At 41.1% G+C, this 16238-nt stretch overlaps 1 protein-coding gene across 3 annotated transcripts; it reads left to right on the top strand.

The window, feature by feature from the left end:
- The first annotated feature begins 1178 nt into the window (after window positions 1-1178).
- On the top strand, window positions 1179-16034 carry CCDC43 (coiled-coil domain containing 43). 3 transcript variants are annotated; one of them, XM_060135987.1, is made up of 5 exons: window positions 1179-1431; window positions 4799-4889; window positions 6559-6694; window positions 8010-8121; window positions 14770-16034. In XM_060135987.1, the coding sequence occupies exons 1-5, from the start codon at window positions 1228-1230 to the stop codon at window positions 14800-14802; spliced, it is 576 nt and encodes a 191-aa protein (XP_059991970.1). In that variant the 5' UTR covers window positions 1179-1227; the 3' UTR covers window positions 14803-16034. The 3 variants fall into 3 exon arrangements, with proteins under 3 accessions (XP_059991970.1, XP_059991968.1, XP_059991967.1); XM_060135985.1 differs by lacking the exon at window positions 14770-16034 and adding an exon at window positions 9218-11043 and having other exon boundaries at window positions 4802-4889; window positions 8010-8068; XM_060135984.1 differs by lacking the exon at window positions 14770-16034 and adding an exon at window positions 9218-11043 and having other exon boundaries at window positions 8010-8068.
- The last annotated feature ends 204 nt before the right edge of the window (window positions 16035-16238 follow it).

Below are 16238 nucleotides of genomic sequence, written 5' to 3'. Positions count from 1 at the left end.
ATCTCCAGTTTCCAACTCCCATCCAACAGGCAATGTTAACCTAATCTTCTTCCAGGCAACCTACTGCAATCTCCATTAGATATTGAAACACTTATCTCACTGTACTGTCATGATTAAACATGTCTGTTTCCACTGAAGACCCTTTGAAGGGAGAGCTTTTGTGACATTTATCTTTATATTTCAGTGCCTAGCAGCAATGCCAATAAATATTTAGAGAATGAAAAAGTCAGGCCAGTGACCTGCCAGCCCCCTCTGCAGTTCAGGGAAAGCTAACCCGGGTTCTTGGGTAGTTCATTTCAGCCCAGAGCCAGGTGTTTTGAGAGCCATCTGAGGCTCCGCCTGCTGTGCAGGCGCACTTGCCTCTGGTTGGGCTCCCTGTAACTGTGTGACTCTGTGTTTCATTTTCCTTATCTTTACTATGTGGACAATAAAAGCATCTCCTCACACGGTTGTTGGGAGGATTAAAGAGATAATGTATCAGAAGCTCTTAGCTAATGCTTGACAATGGGTAAAGAAGGCTCCTCGGAGTTATTTCTGTGTAAGTGTTGACTGAGTGAATGAAAGAAATGACTCGAGGTTGCCTGTTCATTTATTGAGCACCCACTATGTGTCCGGTAGCGCGTTAAGCACAGCATGGTAAATGCAGAGAAGCAACCGCAGCACACTGGAGTGGTCTTAACACAGATTGCAGGGGATCAGGGGAGGTTTTCTGGAGCTTGAATTTTCATACGGGAGGAGCATGGAAAGGTGCAGGTGGTAGCAGTTGATAGGGACAGTGGGCATTCCGGACAGAGCCCAGCTGTTTCCTCCTTGAAAGCTGTGTGGGAGTGGGTGGCTTAGCTTCCCATGAGTGGCGTGAAAGGGCGGCTTGGTGAGGCCGGTCGAGGCGCTAGAATCGAAGGTGAGTTCCAGTCCCGTTTAGTTATTAGCCGCGTGACTTTGGTCAAGTCACTGAACCCCTCCGAACTTCCCCAACTGTAAAAAAAGAGTCGGTTAAGACTACTCACCAGCCAGGATTCCTGAGAGAACACATGACCGTGCGTAAACCAAGACGCGCTCTACTTAGAAGGTACAAAACACCCGGCAGGTCACTACGGGTCGACTAGGTTCTACGCCCCGCGCGCCGGGGCGTGGATTTCGCTTCTGATCATGCGCAGTGAGCCCGTGGCGCGGCCCGTCAGGCGCTGCGGTAGGCGCCCTGGGGGCTGGCAGGACCCTGGCCCCAAGATGGCGGCGCCCAGCGCAGTGGCCGCTGCTGCCTCCGGCGAGAGCGATGGAGGGGGCAGCGGCTTTGAATCGTGGCTAGACGGACGGTTGGAGGCGCTGGGAGTGGACCGAGCCGTTTACGGTGCCTACATCCTGGGTGTCCTTCAGGAGGAGGAGGAAGAGGAGAAGCTGGACGCTCTGCAGGGTATCCTCTCTGCTTTCCTGGTGAGAAGTCCGGACACATTCCTTTAGCCTCTCTGCCGGCCCCTGTCAGTACTTCGTATCCCCTTTCCCCTACTTGGTGTCCCAGAGGATTAGTGGTCTCACCTGGGAGAGGAATACTCTTCTGAGCCCTGGGCCTCGGGGGAAGGGGGTTGCTCCCCATCCAGGGTTTTGGGAGCCGGAAGGTTGCAGGTGCAAAGAGAGGAAAGGCTTTACCTTATTCTTGAGGACAAGGCCCTCTCAGATGCCTGTCGGTGAGCTGGGTGAGTATTCTTCCAAAGGCGTTGAAATGTCTGAATGAGTTTTGTCATAAACGTCTAACAACCAATTTCATTCCCATCCGCTGACAGTGTTCAGAGGGGGGAATTAAGTGCTCTGAGATGTCTGTGCCCTTTAAGAGGCAGTGCCCCTGACAAAAGCCTGCAGGAGGTACCCTCTCGGTTTCCTATTTTGGAGGTAGGAGTCCAAAAAAGGTCAGTTTAGGCGGTAGAGGTCTTTTCACGCCTAGGCAGAAAGGAAACAAATTTTGTGCTTGATCCTTTACTGTATTTAGAAATGCAGTAATCATTGGGTGGAGTAGGTTGGGGAGTAAGAGAGATCAGAGTTTTAAAGAAGAGAGATAAACTTGATACTTAGCCTTTTAGAAGCAGATTCAAGAATTCAGAAATTGTGCTTTAAACTGTATTTAAGTGGTAAGTCACCAAGATGTCCACTTTTCCAACCTGATCATTTCTCCTGCCCTCATCTCTACCTACACTTACTTGGTGAAAGTGCAGTTCATTGACTGGTCACGTGGTTAAAACATAACACTAGTGCAGCTGTCCCAGGGCCTCCTGGCAAGGGCCCCCTTTTAGTTCCAGAGCCTGCTCTGGTGAGATTGACCTATAAATGGGAAAGCCTTAACACAGCTTGTGATGCAACTCATAAGTTCAGTGGAAATACAGCACAGTGGAATAACTTATTTCCTTGAACTATTACATTGCAGGTCATAGAGGGAAAGAGTAGGAGGCAAGCAATTTAAGTTACTTTTTAAAAAATTTATTTATTTTATTTTCCCATTCTAGGAAAAACAAAAGGCATAGCCAACTCAATTGCCATATTGGGCTAGATTCAATATTAGGAATTTAGAAGTTTGTCAGCAACAATTTGAGGTAAGATTCAAGAATAGTATATATAATTGGGAGCAAATGACAGTAAACAAAAGCTTCTGTCATCCTTCCCTTTATTCCTTCTGATTGCACTTGCGCTGATTGATTTTTCTTTTAAGTCTTTTATTGAATTTGTTACAATATTGCTTCTGTTTTATGTTTTGGTTTTTTGGCCGTGAGGCATGTGGGATTTTAGCTCCCCCACCAGGGATCTAACCCGCACCTCCTGCATTGGAAGACGAAGTCTTAACCACTGGACTGCCAGGGAAGTCCCGCGCTGATTGACTGATTAATCAAATTTTTATTGATGGATAAAAATATCCATCGGCCAGGCACTGCCCTAAGTGCTTGGGGTACTTTAGGGAACAACATAGACAGAAATCCCTGCCCTCAAAGGGTTATATTCCGGTAAGGAACGACATAATCAGTAAATTATATAGTATGTTAGAAAATGATTAGTGCTAGGAAAAAAGGAGCATTGTAAGAGGATCAGGAGTGGAATGGAGGGGTGAGCAGCTTTAAGTAGGGTCATAGCATTAAGGAGGATGTTACATTTTTTTCTTCCAGTTGTATTGAGATATAATTGACATACAGCACTACATAAGTTTAAGGTGTACAGTATACATCATGAAATGATTATCACAATGAGCTTAGTAAACAGGAGATTACATTTCGTCACAGCTGTTTATATACCAGCCTTCTAAATTGTGTGTGTTATGAGGCTAGTGACTGTTTCTCATTCATCTCTTAGCACTCATCTTAGTGCCTTGAATATGGCAGGAACCATCTGGATGAATAAATGAACGAATGGAGGAATGAACTTCTTTGGTTTGGATGAGGAGATTGGGGGAATAAACCACCTCGTCCTCCAAGAGTGCCCTTTCTCTTTTGCCTCTCCATTCCTTTTCCTACCCTTTTTTCTTTTCCTCTCCCTTTGCTTTTCCTGCTGGGGATCCTTGCAAGTCAGGAACTCTGGACCAAAGAAGTCCAATATGTCTGGCATGCATGCTAAAAGTATGCAGGGTAGAGGATGGAATCCTTTGTTGGGTACAGAATAAGGATATCCACAGTAAGTCTGTGTTCTGCCTCTCCTTACTTTTCTCTGAGAGATGGTGTAATATAACGGTTGAGAACGTGGGCTTAAAACCAGAATGCTTGGGTTCAAATCCTGTTTAATCCACTTACTACTTGTATCACCTTAGGCAAGTTACTTAACCTCTGTGCCTTGGTTTCCTCATCTCTAAATTGAGAGTGCTTCTTGAGACTGTTTTAAGAACTCTGCGAGTTCTTATATATTTGAACAGTGCCTGACACATTAGGAAATGTGAACACTGACAACTCATCCTGAGGGATAGAAGGTGAAGGTGGTGAAGGCAGCCATAATGAAGATGGAGGGAAATACCCATATTTGTTGAAATGCCTGTTCTTTGCCCAGTGGTGTAGGCCTTTTTTTTTTTTTTTGGCGGTGCACAGCACGTGGGATCTTAGTTCCCTGACCAGAGATTGAATCCTGGCCCACGGCAGTGAAAGCACAGAGTCCTAACCGCTGGACCACCAGCGGTTAGGACTGTAGGCCCTTTATACACATTCATCCTCTCTCAAATCCTGGGAAGATGTGAAGCTTGGAAAAGTTAAGAAACTTGCTCATAGATCTGGGATTTGAATTTAAGTAAGTCTGACACCAAAGCCAACATCCTTTTTGTCATACCATGCTAAGGAGGAAGATTGGTTGGTGTGCAGAATATGTCTGCTTATGAAAAATGGACAGAGGGATGGTTGTATAGGAGACCATCTACTCACTTAACTTCTCTTTATTATGGATCAGCAAGCTCGTGGATATGTTCCAGCAAGAAAGTTGATAAACTTTGGAGAGTGTTCTGAGTTGAGTAAATTGGCCAAGGAAGATTTCATAGAGTTTTGACTCAAGCAACAGGTTTTTGCCCCGAAAGGAGAAGGACTGCCCTGAGTTGGTGAGAATCCTTTCCTTTGGAGCTTGACAGGATGGGGTGGGTGCTCTTGACCTAGCAGGTGTGGCTTCTGGGACTCACACATAGGATTACCTCTGTGTTGGGAGCCTCAGAAGAGAAACATAATCTCTATTCTGTGGCTCCCAAACCCTCCCTGTGATTTCTTCTCATCACCAGCAGGAGGAGCTCTGCCCTCTGCATAGACTTTGTTCAGGTTGAGGGCTCTCAGGAAATTAATTGGTCTACTTTTCCAAGCAGGAAGAAGATTCCCTTCTTAACATCTGCAAGGAGATTGTGGAACGATGGTCGGAAACTCAGAACGTTGTCACCAAAGTGAAAAAAGAAGGTAGAGTTGGAGTTTTTACATCTAATCTCCAACAACCTTTACTCTACAGCTGTTAGAGAAAGAGTTTTTAGTTTTCTCCAATGGATGCTCATTTGCCCTAAAATAAGTTAAACTGGCAAACACAGAGCAGCTTACTTTAACTTTTTTTTTTTTTTTTTTTTTTGCGGTTCACGGGCCTCTCACTGTTGTGGCCTCTCCCATTGCGGAGCACAGGCTCCGGAGCATGAACCCGTGTCCCCTGCATCAGCAGGCGGACTCTCAACCACTGCGCCACCAGGGAAGTCCTACTTTAACTTTTTAACTGAACGTTGGTTTTCTTCTTTCCTTTGACATTTTTCCGCTTCAGCTGACCATGGCTCTCTTCATTGTGGTTTTTTCTTTTTTCGTTTTCATTCCTCTTCCCACTCCCCCTTGTAGATTTGCTCTGCAGGTATAGGGTCAACTATATTTTCCCATCTTTTTCATATTCTAATTTCATAACACAAATTATGATTGGTCTTTTACTTTATTCAGCTAAACCCTCCACCCTTTAAAATGAAAGAGATGTTACCATTAGGATGACAAATCAGCTGCAGAAAGCTCAAATCATAAATCCAAACTTGAACAGAATCTGTTCTAAGCCATCTGCATGTTGGTTCTCAGTCGTGGCTGTACACTAGAATTGCTTGCTGTACGTTTAATAGTGCCAATGCCAAGACTTCCCTGGTGGCACAGTAGTTAAGAATCCGCCTGCCAATGCAGGGGACACGGGTTCAATCCCTGGTCCGGGAAGATCCCATATGCCGCGGAGCAACTAAGCCCATGCGCCACAACTACTGAGCCTGCACTCTAGAGCCCGCAAGCCACAACTACTGAGCCTGCATGCCACAGCTACTGAGCCCATGTGCCCAGAGTCCGTGCTCTGCAACAAGAGAAGCCACCGCAATGAGAAGCCCGCGCACCACAGTGAAGAGTAGCCCCCTCTCGCCGCAACTAGCCAAAGCCCACGTGCAGCAATGAAGCCCCAACACAGCCAAAAATAAAATAAAATAAAAATAAAAGTGCCTGTGCCTGGGCTGCACCATGGACCAATTATATAAACATCTTTGGGGTGGGGACCCAGGCATTGCTATCTTTTTTAAGGCTCCCCCAGATGATTCTAATATGCAGCCAGGCATGAGAATCACTGCTTTACACCATTGCCTCCTTTCTTTGAGAATGGAGAAGTTAACAGATGATTTTATTTTAAAATAGTATAAGAATTTCACCTAGCATAATTATCAACATGAAATAGGCCAGCTTAAGTTGGTGCTAGATTCCCTCTTTGGCTTCTGAGCTGAGAGGAGAGAAAGTTTCATGTTTGGAGGCTTCATTGTCTATGGTTCTAATGCAGTGCTTTTTAACCTTTTTTTTTTTAAAGCAGCAGAACTTCATTATATAAAATAAGTAAAAGCAGGGCTGCTCTGATTGAAGACGAATACGAGACCTAAAGCCTGGCCTTCACGGCCTTTCCTTGCCTTTCTCATTGGCCCCCGAGGCACCTCCTTTGCACCCCAGAGCTCTAAGGAGTCAGCAGATGCCCTTGCCTTTACTCCAAGCACTGCCAGGGTGGTGGACTAGTGGTTCGGTGAGCATGTTTCCTCTCACATACAACCTTGTTGTCCCTCCCTGCCCTCCCACCACCTCCCAGATGAGGTCCAGGCCATTGCCACCCTCATTGAGAAGCAGGCGCAGATTGTGGTGAAGCCCAGGATGGTGTCAGAAGAGGAGAAGCAGAGGAAAGCTGCGCTCCTGGCGCAGTATGCTGACGTGACAGACGAAGAGGAATATCCTTTCTGGAGTCTCAGCGCCATTCCCTGAGGCTTGAGCCAAAAGCCTTTGCTGGTTTACAGTGAGCTCTGGGAAGCTGCCAATCCCCCTCTATAGCTTAATTTTCTCCTTTGAAATGGCAGTGATCTGTAGCCCTCGGTGGGCGTGAGGAATGATGTTGGAATGGTTGATACTGGACTTACATTTTTTAAGACACAATCTATATGTTCCTGAAAACTTCAGTGTGAAACAAATAATGCCTGAATGGACCACTGTTATTATGTTTTCAGAAAATATGCTCTAGCTGTGATTCTTTGTAGTTGATTTACACTTATGATTCTTTACATTTGTATGATACCTTTCTATGAAGTACAGTGTTACATGTATAATCCATCTTTATATTTTTTTACAGTTGATAAGGAAACTAAGAGATGAATGGGTGATCAGAGACATTCAAAGAATTAATAGCAAAACCAGGACTAGAACCTGGATTTGAATTTGGATTCCCAAATTTGGAGCAATTTCATTTGAATCTTTTTTTTTTTTAATATTCCAGTGACCACATAATTAATAAAAGTGAGACTGAACCCCCAAAGTGAGACTGAACCCCCCAAAGCAACACCAGAATAAACCTGGAATTTGAGCGGGGACTGTGTGAAAAGCAGGTGTTGCTGGTGGGGGCAGATCTGGTTTCCTGTGAATTTGACGTTTGTTTAGGGAATGCCTAGCTTACTGAGCCAGCTTGAATGGAGTGGACATCATACCAGAAACGTCACTAGGTTAGGAAAGAATTCTCAGGCTCTTTGGGGCCAACTCCTCTTCTAGTTTTCCCTCATGATTTTTCTTGCCAGGTTTGGCAGAGCTGAGGTTCCAACTACAAAATCTCATTTCTTGGGCTAGAAAAGAATGTTTTAAGCAGTGGTTCTCCCGGAGGATTGCTGGGCCTTATGCCCCACAGTTTTAGATTTAGTAGATCCAGAATGGGGCCCAGGAATGTGTGTTTCTCACAAGTTCTGGGAACCACACTTTGAGAACCACGGTTTTTGAGGTTATCTTGCCATCCCCTGGCTCCCAGGTAATGTGACAGTCCACCTAGACCAGCTTCAGTTTCTTTTCAGCCTCTGACAGATAAGGATTTTACAGAAGCTCTGAGCAGTCTTCCCCAAGTTGAGACTTCCCAAGATGACTCTCCTGGGTCTACCGTCATATCCCTGACAGAGTCCTTCCATTCAGCGCGCTTTTCCTACCCATCACCTTAGTCACTATTTTCTGATGTTGGGTTGGGATGTGCTAACCTTTGTTTTCCATCTGACTTTCCTTAACGTCACTCACTGAAGCAGATGAGAAGGATGATTCAGGTGCCACCATGATGAGCACTGGTTCTGAGAAATGTATCCTTCTCTGTGTCCATCCCCATGTGTTCCTCTGTAGAATATTCTTGTGGGTCAGTTTTTATTTTACTGTCCTTGCTGGGGGCTCCATTTACCTCCAATGACACAGGTCAGGCCAGCATTGTGAGCCTCAGTCCTAGGACAGTACTAAATAGTTAATTTAGCAAGAATTTTCCCCAAAGAAAATATGTTAACATGAACTGTGAAGGGCTTAGAGAAAGGATTTCTAAGGGAAAATGAGAATCTATATTCCCTGCATATGGTGCTGGGTTTCCGAGCAATGTGGAAGCAAATAGAACAATATTGCAGTTTTGGTCTTTGTCCTCAAAGATCTTATAATTCAGTGGAAAGAGACTACAAACACTGAAGACTTTAAGTTAAAATACGGACAGATTGGAACATACGTGCTGAGGAAAATCCCTACCAACAGAATCACTTATGAGCAGCTTCCTAGAGAACGTGGATTTAGAAATCCGCCTTAAAGGTGAGGAGTATGGTGGGTTATCTGAGAAGGGGGGTTATTTCAGTGAGACTTACTCATTTTAAAGCACTAAAGCAGAAAAAAATTATGTTTTAAGTGTAAAGAGGAGCTTGTCTGGTAGTAACAGGTTATGTTTTAAAGTTGTAAGAAATGAAGAGTAAAGTTTTTGGCTAGGTATTTTCTAACTGGTTAAACTTACTTCCTTAGAACATGATTTTCACTTAAGCTTTAGTGGTCTAGGGTAAAAAGCAACCTGATAAAGTTTAGTAAGGTTAAACAACTTAACTCTTTTCAAGCATTTTAATAATGCCAAGTACATAAAAATTTTGCCAGTTACTTTAATACTCTAGTTACTAAAACTAGCCTGGATACTATACAATATTGCGTCAGTGAATGATATAAGTACTTATTGTAGAATGAAATTTCATTTTCATGAAATATTTAACACTCAGATAAGTCTGAATGAGATTTTTATTCTAGTTTTTTACTAATGGTAGTTTTAGGATTTCCCATTAGACCAAAGATAAACGTAAGGGTTTTTTTTTAAGACTAGGGATAGGTAGAGAGTATTGAAGACTTGGCACGTAGAGAGATGACAGCAAGAATGAGGAGAGAGCAGTAGTTGAGACCTATGTGACCTGGACCCTCATCCCTTAACTCACCTGTAGCCCTGTTTCGAAACACCAACGTGGAAGATGTCCTTAATGCCCGAAAACTGGAGCGAGACTCTCTTCGGGATGAGTCCCAAAGGAAGAAGGAACAGGACAAGCTGCAGAGGGAGAGGGACAAGCTAGCCAAGCAGGAGCGCAAGGAAAAGGAAAAGAAAAGGACTCAAAGAGGAGAGCGAAAGCGATAACCTTGGTCCACTCTATTCTTTCTCCTCATGAACTTGGTCAAAGGGAGAACTGGCTGTGCACTTGTGTATTTAAGAGAAATGAGAAAACATTGCAAAAGTGGTTTCCCAAGGCATATCCCCTTTTGTTTACATGGTCAAAAGGAAAATCACAAACACTTCTAATTACAAAATGTGCCATGTCTCTGTGATGTGGGTATTGTAGTTGATGTCTGTACCAAAGATCTGGAATGGGGGCAATCTTTATATTTTAATACTGAAGTCCTGTACTCCTTTTGGCCACTTTAAAAAGTCTTCCCTCACCTGGGATAAAGAGCAGGAATATTCAGAAAGCTGACAGGTTTTGTTCTGAAGGAGCAGAATCATGACCACTTCTTCCCTGAGATGAAATGTAGGAGTGTCAATTGCTTCAGAAGTAGTATTCACCCCTAAATGTATTGTTTTATGGCTGAAATAGGAAGCTGATGAAGAGCCCCACCTGGATCCAGACTTTATGTTACATGGCAACAAACTAGGAAAATGAGAAGTTATTTGGTGGCTGTTCTACATTTGAGATTTTTTAAAAGTTTCAGCCTATGGTAGGAAACAAAGTGTCTTTTAATAAGAGATAGTTATATATTTTTCCTTATCTGGGCTGTGATTTTTATTTTTATTTTTTTTGCGGTACGTGGGCCTCTCACTGTTGTGGCCTCTCCCGTTGTGGAGCACAGGCTCCGGACGCGCAGGCTCAGCGGCCATGGCTCACGGGCCCAGCCGCTCCGCAGCATGTGGGATCTTCCCGGCCCGGGGCACGAACCCGTGTCCCCTGCATCGGCAGGCAGACTCTCAACCACTGCGCCACCAGGGAAGCCCTGGGCTGTGATTTTAAGAAGGATGTGTCAGTATTGAGTGCAAGGATATCATTGTTAGCTAGATTCATTTTTTATAATCATGAATCCTCTTGAGTGCTAGTAGAGATTTTAATCCTGATCTGCCCTAAAACATATAAGGACCTGATAATTACAAGTTTAAAGAAACCCTTTTAAGGAAGAAACACTGGAAAGCTCTGCTAACACAAAGATATTTAAGAGTGTACATAGTAGGTGCAACAAATTTATTGAACGAGTGAGTGAATGGAAAAACTGCTTGGGAGAGTCAAAAGTGAGTAGGAACTCTCCTCCATGTCTACTTTTGTCACAAGCCACATTCGGCTGTAAATAGGCCTTTCCCTACTTCAGGCAGTAGCCTGTCAAGAAGCCTGAAGACAGCAATTCCTCTGTCAAGACAGAAAGTAGATATTTTATACCAGGGGTGGGCGAACAACTGCCAGCAGCCAAATTTTGCCCAGTCTGGTTCTGTGCGGTGCAAGCTAACAACGGGTTTCACATCTTCAAAGGGCTGTAAAAGAAAGAATATGTGACAGAGACCTTATGTGACCTTTAAAGCCTAAAATATTTACTACCTGGCCCTTCGGAGAAAATGTTTGCTGACCTCTGTTTTATACCATTAACTATGAGATTAACAAATTTTTTTACCTTTCTGTGGAAGGTAAAACGCATGGTTAAGGAAATGATGTGTCACCTCTATACACTCCTATAACCGTGGCATTGCAAAATTTTTTTTAAATAACCACCTTTTAAAAAAATAAACTATTTAAATCACTGTCTTCTGATTTATTCTGATTCCTTCCACCTGGAAGTGAGTTCTGTGTGGATAGTCACTTAGGAATGGGTTTGAATTTTACTTATGTTTTGATTAGCCCAGTTATCTCTTCTGCTAGTAGAACCTCTTCCTGGAATCTATAAATTCTCTGCCTCAGTTTTCCTTTCTATGAGTTGGATATTAGGAGATCAGAAAGGTTACCTTCTCTTTTGGACAGTCAGTAGATTGGCTTTGAAGTCTCTGAAGTACTGTTGGAGTCTTAGTTTCATATGTGGCTGTGGCTACAGATAGCATATGAGAGAGCCTATTTTAATTTAATAACCCATATTTTGGATTTTTGGTTGGTTCTCACCTTGATTTTGGTCTCTGAAGCAGAGTCAAGTTATATCCATAGACCCCTGAAGGGTTCTAGTTTCAATCTGTTATAACAGTAGGCAATTCTTTCTTCTGGGACTCTATTACATAGGTTATAGTTAGTGTACACTTGAACTAATGCTTAAACAGAAAAAGAGGATCAGCTCATTAGGCTTTGAGTAAGGTTATCCAGTTAACTCAGGTGCCAGTAAATCCTTTATGTCTAAAATATTCAATACTGCAAAAGGCAAATTTTAAACAACCATATTTTCTGTGGTATGATTGACATTTTAGGCCAAATTTGGAATTTCGGTCACAACATTAATTCCCAACCCTCTAAAACATTATAGTACCAGATTATTCATAGGTTGTAATTCAGAAGTACAATGCTTAAGAACCATCCATTAGAGGGTATACAATAGAAAGGAACAACCTACTAACTTGAGTTATCCAAAGCATGACTTGATTAACAGAATTTCAAAGAATTTTTGTGTTTGTATTTTGTTAATGGACTAGTGTTTAATTTCTGACCACTGTCATGTAAAAGTTTCCCCAGAATTTTTATTCTGGTTTGCCAGGAATAGCACAAAGGCAGAACAAAAATTTATTTGAAGGAGGTCAGGTTAGATCTAAGGATATCTGAATGGCATTGGTTTATTATCTACTAACACTATTATTTATGTGTTAATAATGAAATTTAAAACTTACCACCAGTTCTTATCAGTTAAATGAAATTTAATTGGTTTTCTGGCATGAGTGACTCTTAATGTTAGAAACTAATACAGGGACTTCCTTGGTGGTCCAGTGGTAAAGAATCCGACTTGCAATGAAGGGGATGCCGGTTCAATCCCTGGTCGGGGAACTAAGATCCTACATGCCGCAGGGCAACTAAGCCGGCTCCTACAACTACTGAGCTCACGCGCCTCAACGAGAGAGCCCGTGTGCTGCAAACTACAGAGCCCACGCGCCCTGGACAGCCTGTGTGCCACAACTAGAGAGTAAAACTCGCAAGCCACAACTAGAGAGAAGCCCACACGCCGCAACAAAGAGCTGGCGCGCTACAAGGAAAGATCCCGCATGCTGCAATTAAGACCCAACGCAGCCAAAAAAGAATAAAAGAAAATAAATAAATATTAAAAAAAAACTAATACAAACATGTAAAAAAATGAAACTAAATATTTTCAACAAAGTAATTTATTTTTCCTGAGAGACTAAATTCAGTTCAATATTTGTTTTCATAACACCCAACATGTCTTACGTCAAACTTAACCACTTTCTATACAGTGACTGTGGTGGGATGATCTATTTTATTTGACTACCCTCAATGTAATTCATTTGGGTAGTTCTAAGGCATTTCAGTGATCAAAGTGTTTCTCCCTACAGTTAATCCTGCATTCTCAATCAGTTTCTTCTGAATATCATCTAAAGAAAATTTATGTGGTGTGATTACACTTTTTTTTTTTTAATACCAGGATTTCTAAAACTAGGAAACACACCAACATTTGAAACATTAGTGTTTCTAGTCAAGGATAGTTCAATTAAATTTCATCAGTACATTATATTATAGTTTAACTCATGCTAGAAATGTTAAAACCCAAGATCTTCTGAGTCACATAATACCAACATTTCATATTAATGAATTACTCAGGTTCCATACAAAGATATTAAGTGATGAGAAACAGAAAAAGCCAAGCTTTCAAGAACGCTCTTAAAAAAATACAGAAGCAAACTAATGAACAGAACTACACAAAATATACACTAACCAATTGCAAACTAAACAAGTTAAAGATTAACCTTAAAAAAATACATTTTAGAACTTCGTGATACCCTCATAAAAGGCAGCAAACTAAGGATATTAAAACAATAATCATTATTTTAGTTACTGTGCATCAAGTCTAAAAGATCCAGATAAAGGAAATGTTTTGTTTTTGATTCAGTTAAAATACTTTAAAACTGGAAATATTTAATAATTGATAGTATAATTAAATTTTAAAGAATATACACAAATGATTTGAACAGGCTTTATATTCAGTAACTTGCATGGTCTTTTCACTGGCACTTTTATCCCTGCTTTAGGAGAATCAGATGCATTTTCCTCCATATACTTAGGTACTAAGATTTCAAATTTATAAATATGGTAGTTTAAATATTTTTACATGAATATTGGGTTCATCCTTGTTTTCCTTTGCTTCCTAGGTATTATCCAGTTTTGTAAGGAAAACACTTTTATATCACAATCAAAACTATGTCTTGGTTACTAGACTGTAGCCATAATTGGGTTACAGTCACTTAGATTCATTATTTGGAATTATACTTACTAAGGCAGACCTAAATGAAACATCTTCTAGAAGAACTTCACATTTGCATTTACCTGCACTGCAGAATGGGTTTCAGCAATATTTTAGCTGTTAGGAAATATTTAATTTACATAAACTTGTTATCTTTGACTACCCAGGAACCCCTAGGGTAGTCAACTTTAGCTTTGAGTTCACTTTAAACTACATCTGATTCATTCCAAATAGAAGATTTTTAAATAGAAGTTAGACTTCATTAAGGTATTACCTTTAAATCTGAAAGAAAATTAATGTAATGAAATTTTCAAGTTTGACAAGTTCATTAACATTTTTTAGCATGTTTTGATACATTTACTTATCAGCTTTTTATTCTTCTTTCTGCTGGCATTTCCTTAATGTTTGTTTGCTTCACCTCTCTGGTTCATTGGATTGCTACTATTTAGGCTTTCATGGACTTTATCTTCACAGTTTACTATATCTTGTAAAGCCTTTTCCACATCTGTTTGGCCAGCTGTACTGGCTGTTTTTGGCAAGGTCATCTGCAGTGCACACCACAGGGTAGTGCGTGCTTTCCGAGTAGCCACACACATCTCTTTAATTGCTGAAGCAAGGGCAAAAACATCTGTAAAAGAAATATTTGAGGTCAGTTCATATCAGATGCCATTTAAGTACCCCTTAACTCATAAAACCCCGTGCTGTGCTACTAAATGATCAAACATTATTTTTATAAAAGAAGGATGGCTATTGACTGAGCTAACCAAAGTACTTGACTTAATATTTAAAAGTGTTGATACTTGTATTTATTTCTGACTTGTATAACCATGACTATGCTTTAGGTAGAACACAGACTTTAACAGAGTTATTATAATTAAATGGGTAATATTAGCAAAATAGATCAAAGTACTTCTGGAGTAAGTTATGTGGGCACCATTTAACAATTTATTCTGTAGATAAGTATAAATGTTAGAAATTCAACCCTTTAACTTTAGAGTCTGATTTTATTAACATTCAAATTATCTCAGTGCCTTATCAAAAGAATATGCATTAATGTTTGTACCTCTGTCATCTTGGCATCTAGGAACACCTTGCCTTTGCCGATTTGAAGCATTAACAATTTCGTCCTTTCTACGTGACTGTACAATGTGAATGGACTCCAAGTGTCTATCAAGAGCTGTAGAGATACTGGCATGAAGGGGAGAGCTTCGAAGCCGTTCCATTTTGCCCAGTAAAGTCACAACCTGAGGGAAACATTTTAAATTTTGATGAGGCATGTAACCACATTGCCCTGTCAGTAACTTAAAACAAATCTTCAATGAAGCAGAATAGAGATGAGAGCAGTAATAATCTATAAATAAGTGAATGCTTACTATGTCCTGACACCATGCTGGAGGAAACAAAGATGGAAAGTCTGTATTTGTACCTATTTGTGTATGTTAATTCTAAAAGGTTTAAGGGTAGTCAGTTACTGGGAATAAGCAACAATGAAAAAGTCAAACATTCAAATATTTCCATGTTATTAACAGTAAGTGCAAATATAAGATATGACATTCTTTTTGGCAAATAAGAGAATAGCCTGCAAATAGAGCATTATTAGGAGTTACTGTAATTAAAAGGGAAAAAAACTGAGCTAAAAAGGAGAAATCCTAGATTGATTAATCTTGACTTCAGCAATTCCTTTCTGGGCCTCCAAAGTTCTCCTTTTGGAAATCAGAAATAATACTGGCTAGCGGTAGTTTTAAGGAATCCATAATCCAGAAAATACCAATTTAAACTTATGCTGAACTAATACAAAATAAATCCTATAACTGTCAAAACTGCTCAGGAAAATCAGGAAGTCTCAATCTTCTGGTTAATTAAGCTTAAAGAAGAGCACTGTATATCAGTAAGGGTAGTACGTTTCATAGTTGTATATGCCTAACTTGTTTGAAATTCTAAACTTGTAAGGTGTAAGGAAAGAGCAGTTTTTGAGTAAGTAGGATTTGGACATCAAATAAATACCATAATTGCCTTTGGGAGCTAAATGATTTAAAATTTACATTAAGAACTTGGTGTTCAGTGATTGGAGAGAGTAGAAAAATACCTCTCAATTAATAAGCACCTGAATGATGCCTCTAACCTCACACTCCTATCAAGTTTCTTTGGAATAAGTCTATCCCAGTTTAAGCTCATGGAGAAAACACAAGTGTACAGGTATAAAATATTTTCTTCCCAACTGTACAACTAGCCAGATTCTTGAGGGGAAAATAAGACAACAAAAGAAAATACCATAGAAAAAACTCCAGTGAACTACAAATTGTGTATTTTTAAAATAAGACAATCATTTTGAATAAATGATAAGTGTAAAGAAAGAAATTTACACAGGTGATTTTTAATAAACTTTTTTGTGTGTGTGTGTGGTATGCAGGCCTCTCACTGCTGTGGCCTCTCCCGTTGCGGAGCACAGGCTCCGGACGCGCAGGCTCAGCGGCCATGGCTCATGGGCCCATCCGCTCCGCGGCACGTGGGATCTTCCCGGACCAGGGCACGAACCCTTGTCCCCTGCATCGG

This window comes from Lagenorhynchus albirostris, chromosome 20 (genome assembly GCF_949774975.1).
Source record: "Lagenorhynchus albirostris chromosome 20, mLagAlb1.1, whole genome shotgun sequence".
Classification (NCBI taxonomy): domain Eukaryota; kingdom Metazoa; phylum Chordata; class Mammalia; order Artiodactyla; family Delphinidae; genus Lagenorhynchus; species Lagenorhynchus albirostris.
The sequence above is the reverse complement of the archived record's forward strand: the minus strand, read 5'-3'. Positions and strand labels throughout refer to the sequence as shown.

What these genes read in the sequence shown, in the direction of transcription:
- CCDC43 (XM_060135984.1), top strand. Translation starts at nt 1,228, where the DNA reads ATGGCGGCGCCCAGCGCAGTGGCCGCTGCTGCCTCCGGCGAGAGCGAT. An exon ending in GTATCCTCTCTGCTTTCCTG is followed by an intron (nt 1,432 to 4,798) that starts GTGAGAAGTCCG and finishes TACTTTTCCAAG; the next exon opens with CAGGAAGAAGATTCCCTTCT. An exon ending in CACCAAAGTGAAAAAAGAAG is followed by an intron (nt 4,890 to 6,558) that starts GTAGAGTTGGAG and finishes ACCACCTCCCAG; the next exon opens with ATGAGGTCCAGGCCATTGCC.